Source organism: Gracilinanus agilis, chromosome 1, assembly GCF_016433145.1.
Source record: "Gracilinanus agilis isolate LMUSP501 chromosome 1, AgileGrace, whole genome shotgun sequence".
Taxonomy (NCBI): domain Eukaryota; kingdom Metazoa; phylum Chordata; class Mammalia; order Didelphimorphia; family Didelphidae; genus Gracilinanus; species Gracilinanus agilis.
Window position 1 is genome coordinate 438,533,340 of NC_058130.1, and position 23,035 is coordinate 438,556,374.

A 23,035-nucleotide genomic window follows, 5' to 3' on the forward strand; every position below is an offset into this window, starting at 1 on the left:
CTATATGAGTATATGTGCATAAAAACATATGTACACTTTAATGGACCACAGTTATAATTTTATGACCTAATCCATGTAAAATATATAGAATGAGATTTAAAAGTTAGTTTTCCTGCCTAGTGGAGAGAAGAATAAGCATTTAGCAGCTGACGTACAGATGTTTTATTGGGTACATCACATTCGATGACAAATTTTTTAAGAAAGCATTGCTAGGAACAAGGTAGCATGTTCATTGACCTACAATGATCAAGTTGATGTTGGAAAACTTACACAGACACACACCACAAATATCAAACAGTAAGAATAAATTAATTAAGCAGAGTCTGACCAAATATTAGAACACTTTACAATTCTCTTAGTCTCTAATCTTTCCTTATGTTATATACACTTACCTGGGCAGGGCAAGATATTACATTCCTGGTATTCCAGTGATGGACCAAGACAGGGAAGTCCTCCATATTTGGGTTCAGGGTTGTTACAGACCCGTTTACGGTTTCGAATGCCTCGGCTGCAGTCTCGACTACATTGGGACCAAGGAGTCCATGCTGACCAAGCACCATTGATGGTATGGGCAGAATATCTTCCAGATCGCAAGAAATCTCCAGAGAGTCCTTCATATAAAAAAGGTAAAAGGATCACTCTACCAATCACTCAAATGGCAAATAAAAATTTACAGTTTCTAACTCTAAACTTACTAGTATCATATTTTTTTTTTACTTTGTCTTCTCCAACTCAAATTTTCAACACTTCAAAAAACAAAAAAGTAATATTAGTTTTAAAAACATGTAACTTCCTAATTTTCTACTAGTATTGTTAAAAAAGAATATATTAATTAAATAATTTTATATATGGCAAAGTTTGCTTAAGCATCCAGTTTGGGGACTGAATAGATTATTGGATTTGGAGTTTCAGATTCAGGAAGACCTGAATTCAAATCCTGCCTCAGACATTTAATAGCTTTGTTATTCAAGAGAGGTCACTTAACCAATATTTGCTTTAGTTTCCTTATCTAAAAAATTGAGGATAACAATATCATCACCCTCATAGGCTGTTGTGAGATTTGAATAAGGTAATATAGGTAAAAGTGCTTTCTAAACTTTCAAGTTCTCTATAAATGCTTTCTTTAATTATTATGTTATATATAACAAATACTTTGATACTAGTTTTAGAACTTTTCAAGTAATGTTATTTTTTCTTTGAAAGGAAATGTAATTACCTCACTTTCCTTTGGAAAGGTACTGAAAAACCATATATAGCCTGCAGGCACACACTACACAGCATGGGAATTTAATCGCTCTTAGACAGAATGGAATATATCACACTTCTGTTAAAGCCATCGAGCTAGAAAAATAGAAATGATTCTGACTTTTCGTAAACCTGTGCCTTCACCCATTCACCTTTTGAAAGTGAATTAAATGCTAGTGAAAGGTGGCAGATTAACTGCCATGGAATCAATGGCTGCTGAGACTGAAACCTTACATGGAACTACAGAAGTTATTTTTGACAATCTTAAATTGCAGCTTTATGAGCAATTCACTGTGCTAGAGGATATAGAGGGATGAATGATGAATCAGTTAGCTAGTATGTGTTAAGGAAGAAAACAACAATACTTTGAAACACATTACCTATTAATGCAATGAAGCATCCTCATGAATATGGGACACAAAGGAAAAATTAATGCTTGCCTCATTTTTATTTATTTGCCAATTTAAAAAGCCCTTTAATAATTTTTGTACAAAAATGAGGGGTAGAAGACTTATTCTATAGATAAATCTGTTTGTCTGTCTGTCTATCTATCTATCTATCTATCTGTCTATCTATCTATCTATCTATTCATCCATCCATCCATCCATCCATCCATCCATCCATCCATCCATCCATCCATCCATCCATCCATCCATCTGTCTTTTGGTGGTGGTAGTTGTCCTCTGTACTCAGACGACCAAATTAAAATCACTGGTAATGTCTTTTTACTCAAGCAAAAATTTGATTTCAGTAGGGCAGAGTTGCACAAAGACATCAGTTTCACTCTCTTTCAGGATCATACAAGTTTATTGGCAAGAAAAATCAGGACAACTGGTAATGATTTTGGATGCAGTGCCTTGGCTTCTTCAACATCTAACCAAACTCTAAGTGTTCCACAACATCTACTTCCTCTACCTTCATGGCCATAGGAACAAATTATTCTCATTTGCCCATTCTGCCAGGAATGTTCAATAAAGACAAATACCACTGGTGTTCAGAGCTGTTTTCCTCCTTTGGTGCCACCCAACTTTCACCTGTGGCTCCAAGAATCTGTAGCATCCATGGTAGTCCCACCCCAGTTGGTGACTTAGGTGGGTGTCAACCCAAGTCATGTGAAGATTTTGCCTGGTGGAATATATCTATCTTTCCAACTATCTATCTAGTCTATGTATATATATATATACATACATACATACATATATACATACACACATACCATCTAAGTATTGGGTATAACTTCAAAGAGAATTATAAAAAGAGAATTATCTCTAATGACAGATCAAATGTTTAACTCTTTCTATTTTGCTCATTACCAATCAATAAGCATTTATTTAGCTCCTACTATATGCCAAAAATAGTGCAAGGACATGTGAAGAATGAAGAATGAAATAACCTCTACATGAAAGGAGCTTAATGTCCCCTGGACTCTAACTAAAGGAAAGTTGTCAGACTTGTTAAGATTCAGTCAGAGGTGAAAGTCTCAAACACAGGAGCACATTTTCCCATAAAGCTTTCCTGAAAAACGCTGTGTGGTATAGTAGAAAAGATACTGTATTTAAAGACAGAAGTTGTTGTTATTTAGTTCTGTCTGACTCTTTGTGATCCCATGGACCATAGCACACCAGTGCTGTCCATTTCTTCACAGAGATACTGAAGTGGTTTGACATTTCCTTCTCCAGTGGATTAAAGCAAACAAGTTGAATGATTCTCCCAGTGTCACACAGCTAGTAAAAAGTCTGAGACAGGATTGAAACTCTGGTCTTCCTGACTCTAGGTGCAATGTTCTATTTACTGAGTAACCTCAGATTCTGAAGAAACAGACTCAGATCCCAGCTCTGTTATAAAACATCTAGTAACTGAATCATTTCTGGGTGCCTCAGTTTCTTCCTGTGTCGAAATGAAGGAGTTAGACTACAGGACTTACAAGATGCTTTCTAATTCAATATGAAATGATAGTTTAACAAACACATTAACAAACACATTAAGTCCTTTCTCATTTGGTTGATTTGAATGAGATACAAATAGATAGTTATCCAAGTTAACTGCCCTAGCCACAGTCAATTTTCATCATCATAGGACTGACAGCTAAGTGAAAGAGGACCTCACTTCAGATCCTGCTCAGGCACATACTAGTTGTTTTATTTTATGGAAAACACTTAACCTCTCTCAGTGTCAGTTTCCTCATCTACAAAATGGGGAAAATAATAGCACCTATCTCTCAAGGATATTGAAAAGATATAATGAAAACATTGCAAAGTGCTAGGAAAGTGTTAATAGAATAGTAGCCATCATCACCACCATTATATTTCTTACTACATGAACGTCAACACTGTCCCTTTGGAATTAACATAGAACCCCTGCAATGTTGTTTCACCTCAATTGGACACATTTTAAAGCCATTATTATATTGAGTCATTGGAATACAAAGTTAAAAAATTAAATGAGATAGTCCTTTTACTCCCCACTACTTTATTCTATGGTGAGAAACAGCAAGTGCAAAGCTAAGCATGAAACACAGAATGGGGTAATAAATTCAAAGGAGAGGTGCAAGCCAAGTCTTCTCAGAAAATTTAAGAAAAGGCTAAAAGGTTCAGGGAAGCAATAATAAAAGAGGTGATATACAAAGCTAAACTGTGAAGGAAAAAAAAGTAATTTTGATAGAAGCAGTTAATGAGGAAGTGCATTTAAGGTGTGGGGATGCTCTAAGGAAATGTACAGATGGGAGATGGTGCCCTCTGACATCTAAGGAAGAGCCAATATTCCAGTTTGACTGGAATATAAGCTTTCTGAAGGATAGATGAATGGCAGGAGAGATGGAAATGTAGCTTGTATGTTATAGTAACCACTGTGAAACATATACTGTGTTAGACTTGGAATCAGTAGGTCTGGGTTTCAACATACTATTACTTCTTAACAGTGGGATAATCAACAAGTCACACATCTCAGAGACTTTTTTACTTCATCTAAAAAAAATGGATAGATAATAATATCTGTGCTAAGTATCTCATGGAATGAAGAAAATACATTATGAACTTTAAAGCAGAACAGTCATGGAATTAAAGATTTAGAGTTGAAAGACTCAGACGATATCAGGTCCAACATTCATATTTAAGATGAGGACATTGAGATCAAAGGAGGTCAAGAAACTTGCCCCAAATCATATAAGTAATAAGTGATAAAGGAACCCAGAGCTCATGACATCCAAACAAGTACATGAGAGTTAGTCTTATAGGAATGTAGTTTTTTTCAGATCCCTAAATACTAGTTTAAAATTGTCTCAATCCACAAAGATCTACTGAGGTTTTTAAGTTGAGAAAATCATGCATCAAAAAAAGGGAAATCAGCAGGAAGACCTAAACATTAGGAAGATGATTTTGGTAACTCTTCGAAGACCAAACTGGAAAAGTCAGAAAAGGACAGGAAACAGACAATTAAAAAAGTCCAAGTGAGAGGTAAAGAAAGTCTAAAGTTCTAGTGGTATGGCTTCAGATACTTCCTAGCTATGTAACCCTGGACAAGTCACTTAATATTGTTTATCTCAGTTTCCTTTTCTGTTAGATGAGCTAGAGAATGAAATGGCAAAAGCCTAAATTGCCATGAAAACCCCAAATGGAGTTAAAATGAATTGAACACAACTGAAATGACTGAACAACACAAAAATAATCCAATAAATACTGTCAGTCTGCCCATAAATTACTTACAGATACAGAAAGAAATTTATGGGAAAAATTAAAAGTAAAGATAAAATAATAGATTTACAAAAACATAGATGACTTTTGTTAGTAAAGAGACATTGCTATTAATTATGTGGTTTTTCAGGTTTGAAGATGGTCAGTTAATTTATCTAATTTCCCTAATAAAACAGAGAAATGCTAAAAATTAAAGCAAGGAATTTGGTGCTATGGAGTACATGGCAATAAAAACATTTTTCAGCTTGCTTTATTTCATACCCATCCTTCTTAAAAACCATTTTTGCAGCATTCTGAAATTGATGATGGGTTCTATTATTCAAATTAAAAATCAAACAAATAAGAAAACCACTTTTCAATTTTTTTGGCTTATAATGAAGAAGAGAAGAAAAGCTAAAAAAAGTATATCCATTGAATTTGTTATAAATGATAATTACAAGAAACCAAGAAACTAATCATTCTTTCTATTTTTTCCTTTAATTTGATGTAGTAAGAAATGAGATCCTATTTAGATTGCTGTCAAATTGAAAGAGAAGTATTTAGCAATACAAAGTCACATTGGTTTTGGAGAGTCTCTGTTTCTTGTTCCATTCTAAGAGAGCCTTTATATAATCATGTCTCCTTGTCATTCAGATTGTACTCAAAGGAAAAAAATAAGTGAGCAGGAAGCACTTAATTTTCTCCTCTTGATTCTCTGATTCCAAGAAACCACCAGGACTGTTCCCATCATTGAAAGTACCACAAAGATAGTAACTCAAAAAAGAAAAAAAAAACATTTTAACAAATTTATTTTCATTTTCTCTACTAGAGCATCACCTTTTAGTTTGAAAATAACTTTCATCTTTCTCAAAGTAAAAAAATACAGTATTAGCTAGAAAATTGTCATTATTATTGTTCCTTTGGTAATTAAAGTTGTCATAGTTTGAACAGGTATGTTTTTTTGCTTTTAACTAAAATTACTGAAAATGAATTAATTTCTAGCAAATACAACTTAAAATACTTTCTTAGTATTGATACAGCATATTGAATTTTGAAATAGGTTGAACTCAAGTTTTCAAATTTGATGCTACCAAAGATCTATGATTTTATTGGTATAGATATTTAGCCAGATCAATCAATCAACTCAAAAACTTGAATTTCAATGGCTGAAAAATTTCAACAATTGATGGCAACTGGGAGGATCAGAATCAAGTTAGTGGGAAAAAGGCAGTAAGTCAGTTGAACTCTCTCAACATTCCCCTCCAAACAACTCTAAAATAACTTGCCAAATCAAACTCTGAAGCAGCATATCCAACAAAAGATTGAAGTGAGATATGTAGCTGCAACAGTATTGCCAAAGCTTCATAAACTCTTAACCTAGAGAGAGTAAGGGACTTAGCCAACTGGCAGAAAGAGAGTATGGGGATCCTGACCTAACATGGTGCATTCCCTATACCTTGCATGGGATTGCAGTTCCAGGACAGAGAGGAATGACAGCAATTGTGGCTGAAGAGGATCAAAGATCCTTCCTTAGTAAAGAACAGACCAGGAGAACAATGATTTCACCTCTCCCTGGATCACATTATCTTGGAAACAATGGAAACTTATATACCATAGAACTAGTTCTAAAAATAATAAGGCAAAAACAACAACAAAAAGCCTGAAACTCGGTACAGTGCCTTCCTACCTCCAGGTGAACAGAGTACAACTTTAAAAAAGTTTAAAGTCCAGAAATAGTCTAGAAAAATAAACAAACAAAAAAAACCCAAAATATGTTCATTAAAATTATTATGGAGACAGAAATTATCAAAATATAAACTCAGAAGATGACAACAAATATGTGAAAACAACCAAAAGCAAAGCCTTAACAAAGAAGAAATTTGGACAAAAGATTAGCAAGAATTCCTTGAAGATGTTTTAAAACCAGATGGCTTTAAAACTAATGGTATTACAGGGAAAGCTGGCAAGTGAAGTGGGAGTTATCTGAAAATATTATGAAAAGAAAATTATCAGTTTGGTGAAAGAAGCACAAAAATATAGAAAAAAATTAAAAACAATTGGCCAAAAGATAGAAGAGACAAAGATTCAAAGAAGAAAGGAATTCTTTAAAAAGGAGTAAAATGGAAAAAGAGGCACAAAAACTCAATGAAGAAAATGATTAATTAAGAAGTAAAAATGGGGAAGGGGGATATAATAACTCCATGATACATCAAGAAATAATCAAAATAATGAAAAAAGTGAAGAAAATATGAAATATCTCATTAGAAAAACAACTGACAGTTCCAAATTTCAAACTGCATTATATAGTGGGAATAATCTAAACAATCTCAGACTGACTAACAATTATTGTGAAGGATTAGTGGAATAGGATAAGTAAATTAAACACTGTAGAAAATAATGATAGTAATCTAGTATTTGATAAACCCCAAAATGCCTGTTTTAGTGGCAAGATCTCACCTTTTGAAATAATTTTCTGGGAAAAGTAGAAAGCAATTTAGCTGAAACAAAACATAGATCATCGTCTCATACAATTTAGCAAGATTAGGTCAAAGGGGATGTACATTGTAGATATAAAGGTGACTATTATATAAACAAATTAGGGGAACATGGGAAAATCTGTCAGATCTACAGATAAGGGAACATTTATATAAAACAAGAGAAAGAAAGAACTAGGGAAAGTAAAATGGATTAATTTTGGTTATACTAAAATAATTTTTGCACAAAACAAAAGCAATGTAGTGAAAATTAGGAGAGCAAGGAACTGAGGGAACAAATTACAGCAAATTTATATGATAAAGGCCTCATTTCTTGAGTTTATTGGAAATAGACTCAAATTTATAAAAATAAGAACTGCTCCCCCCATTGATAAATGTTTAAAGGATGGAAATGAAATAAAAAATTCCTGACCTGATCTGTGTGATCTTGTACAAATTTAAATTTGTCTTTATTTAAAACATACAAGTGTGTGTTTATATGTATACAATACACAAACACATATTTGTCCTCATTTAAAATATGCAAGTATGTATATTATATATGTATACACATACATAAAACATGTATATTCATACATATACATATATTTGTACATTATATATTTATAAAATAAGGGGATTGGAATCCATTACTTTCAGCTCATATGAGGTTTCGAATCCTTTTTAGAAGTAGCCCTCTTCTTCTTTCTTCTATTTTATTTCATGTTATAGTAACAAAAGTCATACCTATAGCAAGCCTTCTGAAATGATTTATTCCTCATCATCTCTCCAAGTGAGGCATTTAACCTTTAGAAATAGCAGCAAAGTTTATTCTATGACTGTAATCTGGCAATAAGGCAGATGCATCCAAGGGTTCCATGTTTCATCAGATTTCTAGTAGATTTGTGAATGCAAGCCAAAGACTTTCACTGACTCACAGAAGAAAAAGAGGAGAGGGGATGATAGAGAATGAACTAGAGAATAGATGAATCTGTCACTAGGATGTACATACTTTACCCAATGAAATCTAGAAAATAAAACATAGCCAGGAAGAGATGAAAAACAAACTGTTACTTTAAATTTTTTCTTAATTTTATGGATGTTGTCCAATTCCCAATCTTTCTTAAAAGACAAGAACAACTTTTCCCATGTAATTCTAATAGACCACATTTAGACCAATATCTATATTTGTGATTTTTAACATAATCAATCTCTTTGAAACTGAAGCAGCTATTATAATCAAGCCAAAATTCTATTCATCAGCTGTCAGTCATTTATGAAATGCTGCTAGAATGAATTTTAGAAGAAACTCTACCACTTCTTATGGATTTTTTTCTCCCATGACCAGAAGGCTCAACTAAAAAATGGCATAAGGATAAACCTAACCCGAAGGCTTGGAGCTTTTTCAGTGCTTGTTTAAAAGTAGTTGTAATACAAAAATTCTAATCAGAGCCTTCCTTGGGATTTCTCAAATTATTTCATGAGATCTTTGAAAGCCAAAGCCTGGATAAAATGAACAAATTAGGAATTCTTCAAGAAATAATAAGGGGATGGATGGGAAAAGGCCATTGTTTCTGCAAATGTTATTTAGCATTCCTCCCTGAGCTCTAGGATATGAACATAGAAGTTATTTAGAGCAAGTTGGGGCTAGTGGTTTCTGTTGCTCATTGAAATGGAAAAAGCTCCTAGGCATCAACAATCCATCACCCTTCAGAAACTCAAGGAATAGGTTCAGGGGAATTCTAGGACGTTCTCAGATCCACTAAATATTCAGCAACTCTTCTTAAACTTAGCAGGGTTATGGTGACAGCATCTGGGAATACCAAGAGTAGAAAGGTGCTTGTTGTGAATTTCAATTTTTAACGAAAATGTTTATTCCTCTAAGGAAGTATGTCTTGCCCAGTTAAATTTCTTTCACATCCTAAAGTGTTATAGTATCTGCCTGTAAATAAGATAATAAATAGCAAGATATAGTGTTTATAATTCTTACAAGAGTATGTGAGTAATATGTGTGTTGAGCAGCTTCTGATAAAGTCAAAATTGGGGGAAGTTAAGGCTAAGGTTTTACAGAAGATGTAATTAATTGTTATTAATACATTGTTTTAGATTTTTGATAAAAAAATTTTTTTCTCTCAATACCAGTGAAAAGATATTGGATTTATGCCCTTTTTATAAGAGTATTGCTTTGTGTGGTAAAACTGTGGGCTATTCAGTTAAAATATGTTAGATAAAATAATTATATCTCTATCTTATACATATAGTACTGAAATGTCTTACATCTCTTTTGGATATGCCAATAGTTATATATGTTGTCTTCCTGATAAGAATATAAGCTCTTTAACAGTAGTGTCCAGCATGATGCTTGCCACACACATTTCTATTTAAAGAATTATTGAAAGTATATCCATTCAAATATATACATGTATTTAAGTTTCCTTTCCCAGAGACCAGAGCTAAATTAGCAATAACAACTGACTTTTATTTTGTTCCTAGGAAACAGAATTTCTTCATTTCAAAAGTGGCTTAAAATTAGTGTTGGCCAAACATATAGAACTCATGTGTTTTCAAGATGTCACAATTCACATTAGAAGCCACAATAATTGTACTGCTAAAGAAAACATGTTGGGCATTTTATGTCTGCTCTAGGCTACCAAGAAGCAACAAGAAGTTAACTAATAGTTGCCTATTATTTTGGGAGCCTAGAACCTTAATTTCCTTCCAGTTAAGCCTAAGGAAGACTTACTCTCATGTCAGACTATATGACAGTCTGAATTATTTGCCTTAAGTTTCAGAGCTAGTTATTACAGAAGGTAGGTCTAAAATACAAGGGTCCTGACTCTTTTTTTTTTTTTTTTTATCCTGGGACTCCATTCTAGGAGCATAGGGCCACAACCAGTAGGCAATGGGTCGCTCAAGGTCACCCAGCTGGGAAGTGTCTGAGCCCGGATTTGAACCTAGGACATTTCGTCTCTAGGCCTGGCTCTCAATCCACTGAGCTAGCCCAGCTGCCCCTACTTTAGGTTGCAGTTTCTTTAGCAGATGTAGTTTTTACAGGGTGGGGTTGCTAGCCCCATGCCCAACCCTCCTCCTTTTTCATTCGGGCTAGGGACCGTCCTTAGCCCAGGAGTGGTAAGGGTGGGCGATACGGGTCAAGTGACTTGCCCAAGGTCACAAAGCTGGAAGTGTCCGAGGCCGGACTTGAACCTAGGACCTCCAGTCTCTAGGCCTGGCTCTCAATCCACTGAGCCACCCAGCTGCCCCTGACTCTTAGTTCAAGGTTTTTACCACAATACATTTGAAGGCAATGAAAATGCTTTAGTACATAGAATAAGAAAGATATTGGGATATAATGCAAATGTTGTGCATTATTGATACAAATATAGGATAAAGTTCTCCTCCCTAAATCTGGTTTCCATATTTTTTCCTTTCAAAGGGTTTTAATTTTATGGTTATAATCTGTTGGTGAAAGCTAATTTTTGGACCACTAATGTGCTTAGTTTCATGCTTTGTGATCTTTAACAAAATACTTGTAGTTGTAGATTTGAGCAAGAATTTACAATGCTTTTGTCACAGTTTCTTGATCTACGAAGAAAGGAGGTCTCCTGTGAACGATATTGTTATCAAAGCTAACATCTTATGAAAAATGGTCATGCTTACGGTGAAATTTTCCTAGAAAGAGATTAAAGTCAATATGGGAGAGGAAAGGATTGCTTCAACAGAATATTCTCCAGAAAGTCAGCCTGGCATAATCAAAAGTTCATCACACCTTGCTTTTCTATAGCTTGGTTTTCTCTTCCATAAAATGAGGAAGGAAATAAAGGAAGTAATCATTAATTAAGTGCATCTTTAAATTAGATGCCGTGCTGTTGAAACAGTGTTTGCATTAGCTGCCCCACAGATTTATAAACAAAATACCATCTACATAAATGTGAGTTTCCATTACTTATTTATAGATTTCATAAAATAAAAAGCTACACTTGAAAATGCTATTTCAATGATCAATTCTATTTCTGCATTAAAATGAGGTTTTACTACATCATTAATCTTTCCCTCTAGATGGGTGATTGCCAAAGTGGGCGCTACTGCCCCTGGTGGGTGCTGCAGTGATCCAGGAGAGCGGTGATGGCCACAGGTGCATTTATCTTTCCTATTGCTATTAAAATTAAAAAAAAATTCCAGGGGGTTAAGTAATATTTTTTCTGGAAAGGGGGCGATAGGCCAAAAAAGTTTGGGAACCACTGCTCTAGATGAAGAAGGTCCAAAACACACTAGATTCTACTTAAATAGTTAAAAAAAATTAAGTGCCTAGTACAGTTTATTACCAAAAAGTAATGAAAAATAGTCCCAATAAATCACCAACTACTGGTTGTTGCTCAATTTTGAAAGTGAATCCAGTTACACTGCATTCTCTGAGTGAGTAGACTTCAAAGAATATGTCGTCAAACTTGTATATCAAGGAGAATCATCTCTATCAGTCTTCTATCTGAAGACTAAAAAGAAGGTGAAGGTAACAGGTCCCAAGTATCTACTTTTGGTTACCTCAAATTATTAGAAAAAACTTTCATAACATCGAACAGACAAACCTATCTCACATACGATGTTTACCCACCACTCCTGCTCCTGACTTCTGGACTCTCGTAAGTCTAATTAATCCCTCTTCTCTGTTAAAGCCCTTCACATGCTTGGAGAGTGCTATCATAACCTTGCTAAATCTTCTCCTGGGCAAATCATCTCAGATTCCTTTAACCATTCTTTAAATGGTATTGTTTCAAAATTTTCTCAGCAGTCTAATCATCTTCCAGTTTGTCAACATTCTTCCTAAAAAAAAGAACATCCAGAAATAAAAAAGAAATAACTAAAGAAATAAGTATTATCTTAGTTTTCCTCACTAACAGAATCCTCTTCCATTCTGCATGGCATAAATGACAGGAAGGCCAAAATACCATCCACAGTAGTGATGATATGGAGTTCACAGCTTGACAATGTGCCTATTTTATCTCAGCTTACCATCTGTGGAACAGCCACTGGTACCGTCACTGGAACAGTAACGCATTTCAATCCTTTGCCTTCCCACCTCCAGCAAATTGGGGTCGGGCAGTCGAGCTTTGCAAGTGTAACGGAACCGTTGTTCATAGTGGCCTCCATTGTCAGAGATGTTGACGGGAGTCCAAGGGGTCCAAGGTGTGGTTTTTTTCAGTTCTGGACATGAGTTTGTATTACAAGGCTGATATTCCTGGAGGGAAAAATAGATGGTGTATTATTGTCATCTTGTAAAATCAAAATACTAACAGGTTTGTTTTCCTCCTCTTAGCTAATAAATTGTGCGTATGGATTCTAAATCTCCATGTCCTGGAATAGTAGCTATGTGTGTTTAAAGAATACTTAGGTTCTCCTCTCTAAAATTATAAAATCAAATCTATCTAACATTGAAAATAGTAAAGGATAATTTACTGATAATGTAAATAAACTCTATGAGTACTTGCAGAAGATATCATGAATGTACTAAAAATCTTAGATGATAAATGTAACCATATATACTTTTTTTCTATATGGCTAAGTAAAATATGTGAATAGAGTTTTTTTGTTTGCTTAAATTCTTTTCTAATACTGACTCAGGATGGAAAATAGTTTTCTTTTTTTTTTTTTAAATCTCTTGCCTTCTCCCTTAGAATCAGTAGAGTGTTTAGATCCGGAGAAGAGCAGTAAAGACTAGGCAATAGGGGTTATAACTTGGCCAGGGTCACACATGTAGGAAGTGTCTCAGGCCAGATTTGAACCCAGGATTCCCATCTCTAGGTCTGGCTCTCAATCCACTGAGCCACCTAGCAAGAAGGCTAGAAAATAAAGTTTATATTAAAAAGGGAAGCAAAGAATTGCCAAGCCAAATTTTAAATTCTAAATATTTTTGTCCTAAACTAATGTTCATTTTGGGGCACTCTCTTGAAAGCTTCTCAATTGGAGCCTTCGCTTCTGTATCAAAATGAAAGTAAACCCATGAGTAAAGTTATTAAATAGATAGAAAATAAGACCAGAATTATGCATAATGCTTCAAATTATTATTAGAGAAATGGAAATTAACATTACTCTGAGTTACCAGCTGGTTAATATGACAAAAAAGGAAAACCATAAATGTTGGAGAGTATACAGAAAAAAATACACTAATACACTATACACTGTTGGTGAATCTGTGAATTGATATAACCATTTTTGAGAGCAATTGGGAAACATGTTTAAAGGGCTATTAAACCCTTTGACCCAGTAATACCATTATTAGACTTGAATCCCAAAGAGATCAAAGATAGGGGGAAAGGACCAATTTATACTAAAATATTTATAGCAGCTCTTTTTTGTGGTGGCAAAGAATTGGAAACTGAAGGGATGTCTATCCTGGAGGGGAATGACTGAACATATATATATATAATTATAATGGAATACTACTGCACCATAAGGAATGATGAACAAGATGATCACAAAAACAAAACAAAACAAAACAAAACAAAAAACCAAAGAACCCTGGAAAAACTTCTATGAAGTGATCCGAAGTGAACCAAGCTGAGCCAGGAGAACATTGTTCACAGTAACAGTAATAATGCATGTTGATTAACTGTAAATGATAACTATTATCGGCAATGCAAGGATGCAGGACAACTCCAAGGAACTTGTGCTAGAAAGGATCTCCGCTGCTATAGAAGGTACTGTTGGAGTGTAAATACAGATTGAAGCACGCTATTTTTTACTTTATTTCCTCCACGGATTTTTTGTATTGCAACTTTCTTAGAACAGAGAATGTGTCTTCTTTCACAGCATGATGAATATATTAATATGAATTATATAACACCACATGTACAACCTATAGCTTATTCCTTTTCTCTTGGGGAAGGGAGAGGAATAGGAGGGAGAGATAAAATATAGATTGCAAAATGTCAGAAAAGGATTAAATTGCTCTGACATGTAATCTAGAAAAAATTTAAAAAATGAAAAAGACTGAAAAAAGATAATACCGAATTACGGCAGATTGAATTACACATTTATCTACTAGATTATGCATACATGAAATTTATGGCCTTTATAAGGCCATAGAAGGCTCAAATGAATGAAAACAAAAACTTACAAATTAAGACAGCCTCCTTCTTGGTTGTTGACACAAGTACCTCCATTGGCATTTATGAGTTATATTTTGATTTTTCTTAGCCTTTTATACTATTAGAATTTCTTTTTTCCCCCCAATTTTTTAAAACCCTTAACTTTTGTGTATTGGCTCCTAGGTGGAAGAGTGGTAAGGGTGGGAACCCTTAACTTTTGTGTATTGGCTCCTAGGTGGAAGAGTGGTAAGGGTGGGCAATGGGGGTCAAGTGACTTGCCCAGGGTCACACAGCTGGGAAGTGTCTGAGGCCAGATTTGAACCTAGGACCTCCCATCTCTAGGCCTGACTCTCAATCCATTGAGCTACCCAGCTGCCCCCATTAGGATTTCTTTAACCCCTGACATAGACCTTGCCTTTTATCCTTGAAAGCTGATAATTCATTTGCTTTACTACCAGAAAATTATCTACAGGAAAGAGAGGAGGAAAAAAAACACTAAATAACAAATATATTAGACAGTATTATTCCAATAAAAATACAAGTAGTGACCTATGTGCCAAATTTTTAAAACTCAGAATATTTATGGTCTAGTTATTATTTCAACATGGCGGATAATTGCAAAACCATAAAATGCCATCAGGTACAAAGAAGGATGTAAAGGAAAGCATTTCATATTTCATTTTGCATTCACTGTGATGAAAACCAGGGATTTGTTTCCTTTTTATCAACTTCCCCAAATGCTGATTATTTAAATGTTTGGCTTTGCTAGCCCTTCCTTGCTGCCAATTCACTTAAAGGACCAAATCCAAAAAAAAAGTGAGAGGAGACTGAATGTGTGATACGTCTCAGTGCAAGATTATTATGCCTATTAGAGCTTCAGTCACTTCCCAAACCTAACTCTCAGTACTGTCATGCAATAAGTAATGGGCAAATGGCCCAAAAGTACTTCTGTGCCCATTTCTTTTTCACTCACAAAATGAACAGCTAACTTGCTGAGATGGAGAAGAGCAGATGTCTGGTAAATAATGGGGTAATGCCGAGAACCTGAAAAGTAAGGCAAATGTGGCCATGGCAACATAATGTGAGATGAGGCCTTAGGGCTGGAGCTGCTGAAATATGCACAAGCACTTCCTGGGAACTCAATTTTTTCATTTGGAAACATGACAATACTTGAATATTTTAACTGTGGTAAAAACATAAGGGATGGGGATGAGGGAAAGGAGAGTAGATAATTATTTAGACTGATGATAGGGGTGGGACAATAATACTCATTCATTTATCAGTTTCTCAACAATTTACTGAGGTTTTATTATTTGTAAGATACCCTGTAAAGTTACAAAAAAACAAAAAAAATGCTTATGTTCTAGTCCTGATTATCAAGGAGTCTATAGTTTGACAGCTTGGGTACACTACAACTTGCTCTTCCATAAACTAGCTATTCTTAACCGAGCATTTGTGCATTTAAAATGATAATTGAATTTTAATATAATTGGTTACCTTTATAATTACATATAGGTTGTGCATTTAAAAAGCATTATTCTGAGAAGAAATCCATAGATTTCACTTGACTACCAAAGGAATCTACAACACAAAAAGGGTTGTGAACCCTTACAATAAATGATACTCTAAAACTAGATCAGAAAACTACAGTTGAGCCACTGGCAAATAGGACTGTTAAAAATGTTTTGAGGTTCTCTGTTTTTACATTTTAAGAAAATAAAATTTTATTTAAAATATAAAAATCACTTTAAGCAGGATAAACTAAAATAGGCAGATGTAATATTTGGCCCATAGGCTGTAGATCATCAACTTTGTTCTAAAGTTATTCTTTATCGCTTCTCGACATTTTGGCAAAGATCAAGTGTAACGTTATTATTCAAATCTGTGATATCTTAAGCCATTAAGAGCTATTAATACTTTTTTATACTGTTACTTCAAAGACCACCAAGTTATCTAATTGATCAACACTGGAATTCTGAATTGAACTTCTACACACTTTTCTGTACCATCTTGGTATCAATCTTCTACCCAAAACATGGTCAAAGACAGTCAAATATTAACTGTATAAATCTATCTTATTTTATTTACTTTTTGTCTTTAGATCATAGTTTCACTAATGGACTGTATTCTGTCTTTTAAAACTAAGGTACGAGTAAGTAGTCTGAAATTCTCAAGGTTCTACAGCTGAATATATATACCCAGAGAGTGGGTATTGCCAGTTTGAAAATGCCATATGCTGTTTTCTTTTCAGTCATGGTCGATGTGCCAGCATATTGTGGTGCAGATGTCCAAAGGTATTTGCTGAAAATAACCTGCAAGCATATTTGGATCATGTGCCTCTGCTACAAGAGTATAAGTCTCAGGACATTATGCTTATAAGTCCCTAGTTTGCCAACAATTATGTAGATCAGAATATTTTAAAAGAAAGGGAAGAGAGATATTCCCATTGATCCTGAGAATACCTCTGTGAAGCCCATAATATTCATCTATATGGGATGAATTTTCATTTTAAAAATGATGGATGTATTTGAAAGCTGGCTCAAATGTCTTTACTGACATCTGTTTGCTATCTGCATGCTCAGCTAGGATATTGCTTATATACCCCAGTTGTACTGACAGTCCAAGTTTGAGAGAACACATTTTTGCCAATTTTACCCATGTCCATTGTTATCTTAAACAGGAAGGTCCATTCTTAGATTCTGATTATTTTTCCCTTTTGCATAATTTAGCTTCCTTGATTTTGTTTGTAATAAATATACATCTTGTCTTTTCTTCACATTAATGATCATTTATTTTCTTTCCTCCTAGTCTCATGGTATACACTATAATTTGTACTTTAGTACTTTCCCTTGTGCTATCCTATATGAATATGTGGGTATCGCTAAGACATTTTGGTTTGCTTACATAATTCATTTCCTTTGGTACCTTCCTTATATTATGTTTTATTTATAAGGATGACTATTGCTCATCATCAGAATGATTAATCACTAAGAGATAAATGGTAGATTAGTCCTGGTCATCTTAATGACTTAGATAGCTTCCATTGAAAAGTATATTTCCTTTTCATAGCTAGGAGGATTTTATTGAATATCTATGGTCTAATTGACCAGTCTATAGCCATTATGACTATCCACACTGACATGATCTTAATTCCCTTAATTTGATTTTTAATTTTTCCTACTAACTGAAATTTCAAGTTTTTTCATGAATCATTGATACTACGAAAAGCAATAGAGTACAATGCTAACTCAAAAGAAAAAATACAGAATATCTATAAACTTAAAGGAGGAGGAAAAATTCAGATATGAATCCTTTCCTTTTCTTATGCAAATCCAACCATTACTCAAGGCCCACTGCCACTTTTATCTCTGTCCAAAAAATCTTCCCAAGTTTCAACTCCATCTTATAATGACTCATTTCTAACCTTTCCTGACATTTAGTAATGTCAAACATTTAGACAACTGACTATATTCCATAGTATTATCAGCAAAATACACATGCAGAACTTCCCAAATAGGTTTTGAGCTTCTTGAGGTAGTGTTCTTAGAACTTAGAACGAAAAATTAATTCAGAGATCATTTAGTCCGCCTCTTTTTCTTTAGTAGATGACAAAATTAAAACCCAGAAACATTCGATGGCTGGATCAAAGACATAGAAACAGGGAGCAACAGAGCTGGGATTTTTATCAGTTCTTTAAATCCAAATTCTGTGTTTTATTCATTAGATCACATTGTCCTTCTTCCCTATAAACTTTCTTCTGCCTAGCTCCTAGCAGAGCTGTAAGCATACCAAAGTAGGACATAACAAAAAATAATCAAGATAATTTTGTTAGTGTACAAGAGATTATAGCACACCATTTTGTCCTCTTTAAGAAGATATAAACAATTTACAATTAATGTAGTAAGTATGAAAATAAAAGATCAGCTTGAGGAATGTAAGAACTCATTTCCTACTCCATCATACCACTCATGTCATACAAAATATAATGAACAACTGAAAATCTTTGATATTTTAAAATCTACTAAAGAAAGTAGTTTCTTTTATATACGAAAACTAAACAGCTATTTAAGTTTCATAACTATTTTAGTATATGTTCCCTAATACGTAGAAACAGTCCATAAGCAAGTTTTTCCATCATATATCCTCTGTATTTTCTTTTTTTACAATGGTAGTATGGACTATTTAATTTATTCACTCCCTCTAGGAAGAAGTATTTCATATTGAACCAGAATGCATATGTTTATACTTTTTCAGCATTCTGCATCTAAAATACTTTAAAATCTCATAGAGGCATGGCTGTCCAAGACTTTTTTTTGGATAACTTTGTCTTCAATGAGCGGGATGCTTTCTTTCTAAATTTATAAGCAGCACTGGTTTCTTCCTGAATTCCATTCTAAACTCTTTCTAAATTCTAAATTTACTCATGATGGCTTATTTAAATGCTTTTCCTTTGAGAGTGAGGTCTAAGCAACTTAGAAAAATATTTTCAGACAGAAGCCCTGAATAAAAGGGGAATTTTTTTTAGCAACAAGTGAGCAAGTGGACTTTGGAGAGGAAATTTCATTCCCAGTGTTGCTACTGAGTTAGGTGACCTTAATCAGCTTATGACATCTAAAGGCTTTCTCATTCCTCCATTAGTTACATAAGGAACTATATTTTTCCTACTTACAGACATGTAAGGATTAATGTAGGTTTGTGAAATAGGCCTAGAATCATGATAATGAACATATAAACATTTAGTCAAACTTTATGACTTATAGTCTTCAGAAGGATTGAGCATTTACTATGGCATTTAGAAAAAAATCTTTGAGGGTAGAATTTAGACAACTGAAAGGAAAAAAAAAAGGAGACCTAAAAAAAGACATACTACCCATAATCATAGGACTTTCTTTCAGTGGCTATAAGTGACACTTATGTGGGTAAAAGTGAATAAATTCTTTGGCAGGACAATATAAAATTAAAATAGAATAATAGAGCAGTTATGGAAAACATGAAGAGGCAGGCAGGAAAGCATACTCTTTTGACCTTTAAGCAACTTAGAGAAAAGAATGAAAATCATTATGTATTTTATAAACTTCAGGGTAATATATAAATCATAAAATTATTATTTTTATTCTTTACTGGCATGGCTTTATAATCCAACAATTTTTAAATTAGTATTACTCATATCTTCAATAATGAATGAACTTTTAATTACTTCTAATATTTAAAGATGCTTACATTTCAAAATCCTTCATAAACTGGAAGTCAACCTGACTATTTCATTTGAAATAGGTTTTTAGGCAACATGTGTTTTAAAAATATAAAATAGGACATACATGAGGAGGAAGATAATGTGTTAGTCATGTAGTAAGGGTAGGGAATATACCTAATTATCATGTGAGGTGATGAGTACAGTAAGAATAATCTACTTTGAGGGAAAGTTATCCCTTCCACTGAAATCCTACTTCCACCTAAGTGGTAATTGGAAATGTGAGTCATTGACCAAAGTAAGTATATGGTGGGTACTCTGTTTTTGTTTTATGTTTTGCTGATTAATTCCACATAAAATATTTGGAGATTATTTTCAGCCTGAAAAAAAACGTTTATATTTTCTTAAGACCAATCTCATTTATTTTTTTTTGTTTTATATAACTGAAAAACAAAATTATTAAATATGGAAAAGGATGATCTGTTTTTTCCAATTAATTAAAATCTCAAGGACTGCATCAGTGTTTAACCTCTAAATTTTACCATGAATTTGATGATAATTGTCTTTCTCTGCATCTTTTTTTCTCTATTTTTATGTCTCTCTATGTCTTTGTCTCTCTTCTTTCAAACACACAAAACACACAACACATACAGAGTATCAATACCAGCAGCCAAGGGCAAAAGGGTACTTTCTTTCTGTGTCTATGATTCATGAAAACATCTATAATCCTTTTCATAACTTTACTTGCCATATTTAGATGATCTATCTCTAAAAATGATCATGAGATATCAAAATGTAATAGGAAGAACATTCTTAGAATGAGATGAACTGGGTTCAAGTTCTAGCTTCGCTAGATGTTAGCTGTCTGATCATAGGTAATTGACTTAAATATTCTGAATCTCAGTTTCTTCATTAATACAATATGAGACCAATATGATTAATAATAGTTGTCCTATCTACTCCACAGAGTTGTGACAATTGAATGAAATAAATTCTTTGAAAATACTTTGAAATTATAAAGTGTGATATAAATAATCTTGCAGAAATATTTCTGAAATCAAGTTAACATATACAAAATACTTCCTAACTATAAAGTAAAATATAAAAGAAAACCATTATAAATAAATATCAGATGCTCTTTCAGTCATTGATGGCCTAGTTGCTAAAAAGTGCATTTGGAGAAGCCTAGAAATTTCTAGTCCCAGAATTTTATTTTCATTGAATTATATTTTCTCAAAGTCTCTACTCCCACGATGAATATAAAATCAATTTATTCTTTCAATTAAACAAAACAAATTAACAAATTCATTTATCTCCTACCTTTTGCTTATTGTAGATGGATGCCTTTTTCCCATCTCCTCCACCTTCAGTCTTTCTTTTTTATATTTTAAAATAAACATTATTCTTCAAAAGTTAAGGGAAAAATGACCTTAATTATCACCAAAACTCATAATGAAGAGTTGAAAACAAAAGTAATTACATCAACATATATATTGATCTTGGAGTCAACACAAGCATCTCTAATTTGGTGGGTATACTCTATCGAAATAAATGGCAACATCCTCCCCCTGCCCCAATTCCATTTACCCCATCACTCACAGCTTACATGATTTCATAGATGTTTTTCTAAGGTTTTCATGGTCAAAAAAATCAATCATTCTCCAGTCAACCTAGCAGATGATTCATTCCTTAAAAACTTTGCTTAACTAGTCTACAGATGAAATGCACATTATCTGTTGTTTGGCTTAAACTCAAAGCCTTTCTTCTTTAAGAGAACACCAGAAACGACAGTCTCTTACCATCAATCAATCAATCAATCAATCAATCGCTAAATATTTTTCAGGTGCCTACTCTGTGCCAGACACTGTATTATGCCCTGCAGGCCTCATATTACCATAGAAGGTTAAGCCACTGGCAGAGCTAAAACCAAATAAACAAACAAAAACCAATCCTAATCAGTATCTCTCATATGAAAGTTGTATATTCCAAATACACAATGAAAGATGAGAAAAGAGTATTATAATTTAAGTTTTATAAAATTATAAATTTCACAAGTAAATCTGTATATACTAAAATATATAGTTAGCAAAAAGGTATATTCTTATATCTTAATTTCACCTACTTCATTTAACATTCAACAACCAGAGACAGAAGTGTAAAATAAATAAATACTTTGTTTTGGAATAACCATATCTCTTTTCCCCATGTGTTAACTAGAGCTATAGATTTTCATTTACTTTGCTGCTGTGTGAATTATTTTTAAATATTCCATAAGAATAATTTATTAGCTGATAAGTGCTTTATATGATGCTTGCTGGGCTTCTTGGAGGCAAAGAATATTTTTTTTAACATTTATTAATAATCATTTTTAACATGATTACATGTTTCATGCTCCTATTTTCCCCTTCACCCCCCGCACTCCCCCCACCCATGGCCGACGCACTTTTCCACTGGTTTTGTCATGTGTCCTTGATCAAGACCAATTTCCCAATTGTTGGTGGTTGCATTGGTGTGGTAGTTTCGAGTCCACACCCTCAATCATGTCCGCCCCGACCCATGCGTTCAAGCAGTTGCTTTTCTTATATGTTTCCTCTCCTGCAGTCCTTCCTCTGAATGTGGGTAGCTTTCTTTACCATAAATCCCTCAGAATTGTCCTGGGTCATTGCATTGCTGCTGGTACAGAAGCCCATTACATTCAATTTTACCACAGTATATCAGTCTCTGTGTACAATGTTCTTTTGGCTCTGCTCCTTTTGCTCTGCATCAGATCCCGGAGGTCTCTCCAGTTCGCCTGGAACTCCTCCAGTTTATTATTCCTTTTAGCGCAATAGTATTCCATCACCCGCATATACCACAGTTTGTTAAGCCATTCCCCAATTGAAGGACATACCCTCCTTTTCCAGTTTTTTGCCACCACAAAAAGCGCAGCTATAAATATTTTTGGACATATCTGTTTATCTAAGATCTCTTTGGGATACAAACCCAACAATAGTATGGCTGGGTCAAAGGGCAGGCATTCTTTTATAGCCCTTTGAGCATGATTCCTAATTGCCAGCCAGAATGGCTGGATCAGTTCACAACTCCACCAGCAATGCATTAATGTCCCAATTTTGCCACATCCCCTCCAACATTCATTACTCTCCCCTTCTTTCATTTTAGCCAATCTGCTAGGTGTGAGGTGATACCTCAGAGTTGTTTTGATTTGCATTTCTCTAATTATTAGAGATTTGGAACACTTTCTCATGTGCTTATTGATACTTTTGATTTCTTTACCTGAAAATTGCCTATTCATGTCTCTTGCCCATTTATCAATTGGGGAATGGCTTGATTTTTTATACAATTGCTTTAACTCCTTATATATTTGAGTAATTAGAC

At 34.0% G+C, this 23,035-nt stretch overlaps 1 protein-coding gene across 1 annotated transcript in view; it reads right to left on the bottom strand.

Moving 5' to 3' along the window:
- Window positions 1–23,035, bottom strand: part of SEMA5A (semaphorin 5A) — a 445,552-nt gene that overhangs the window by 33,725 nt on the left and 388,792 nt on the right. The window contains exons 15-16 of the mRNA XM_044665417.1: window positions 12,395–12,620; window positions 393–611 (exon numbers count right to left, since the gene is read on the bottom strand). Of these exons, the coding sequence (XP_044521352.1) occupies window positions 393–611; window positions 12,395–12,620 (445 nt within the window). The remainder of the gene's footprint in view (window positions 1–392; window positions 612–12,394; window positions 12,621–23,035) is intronic.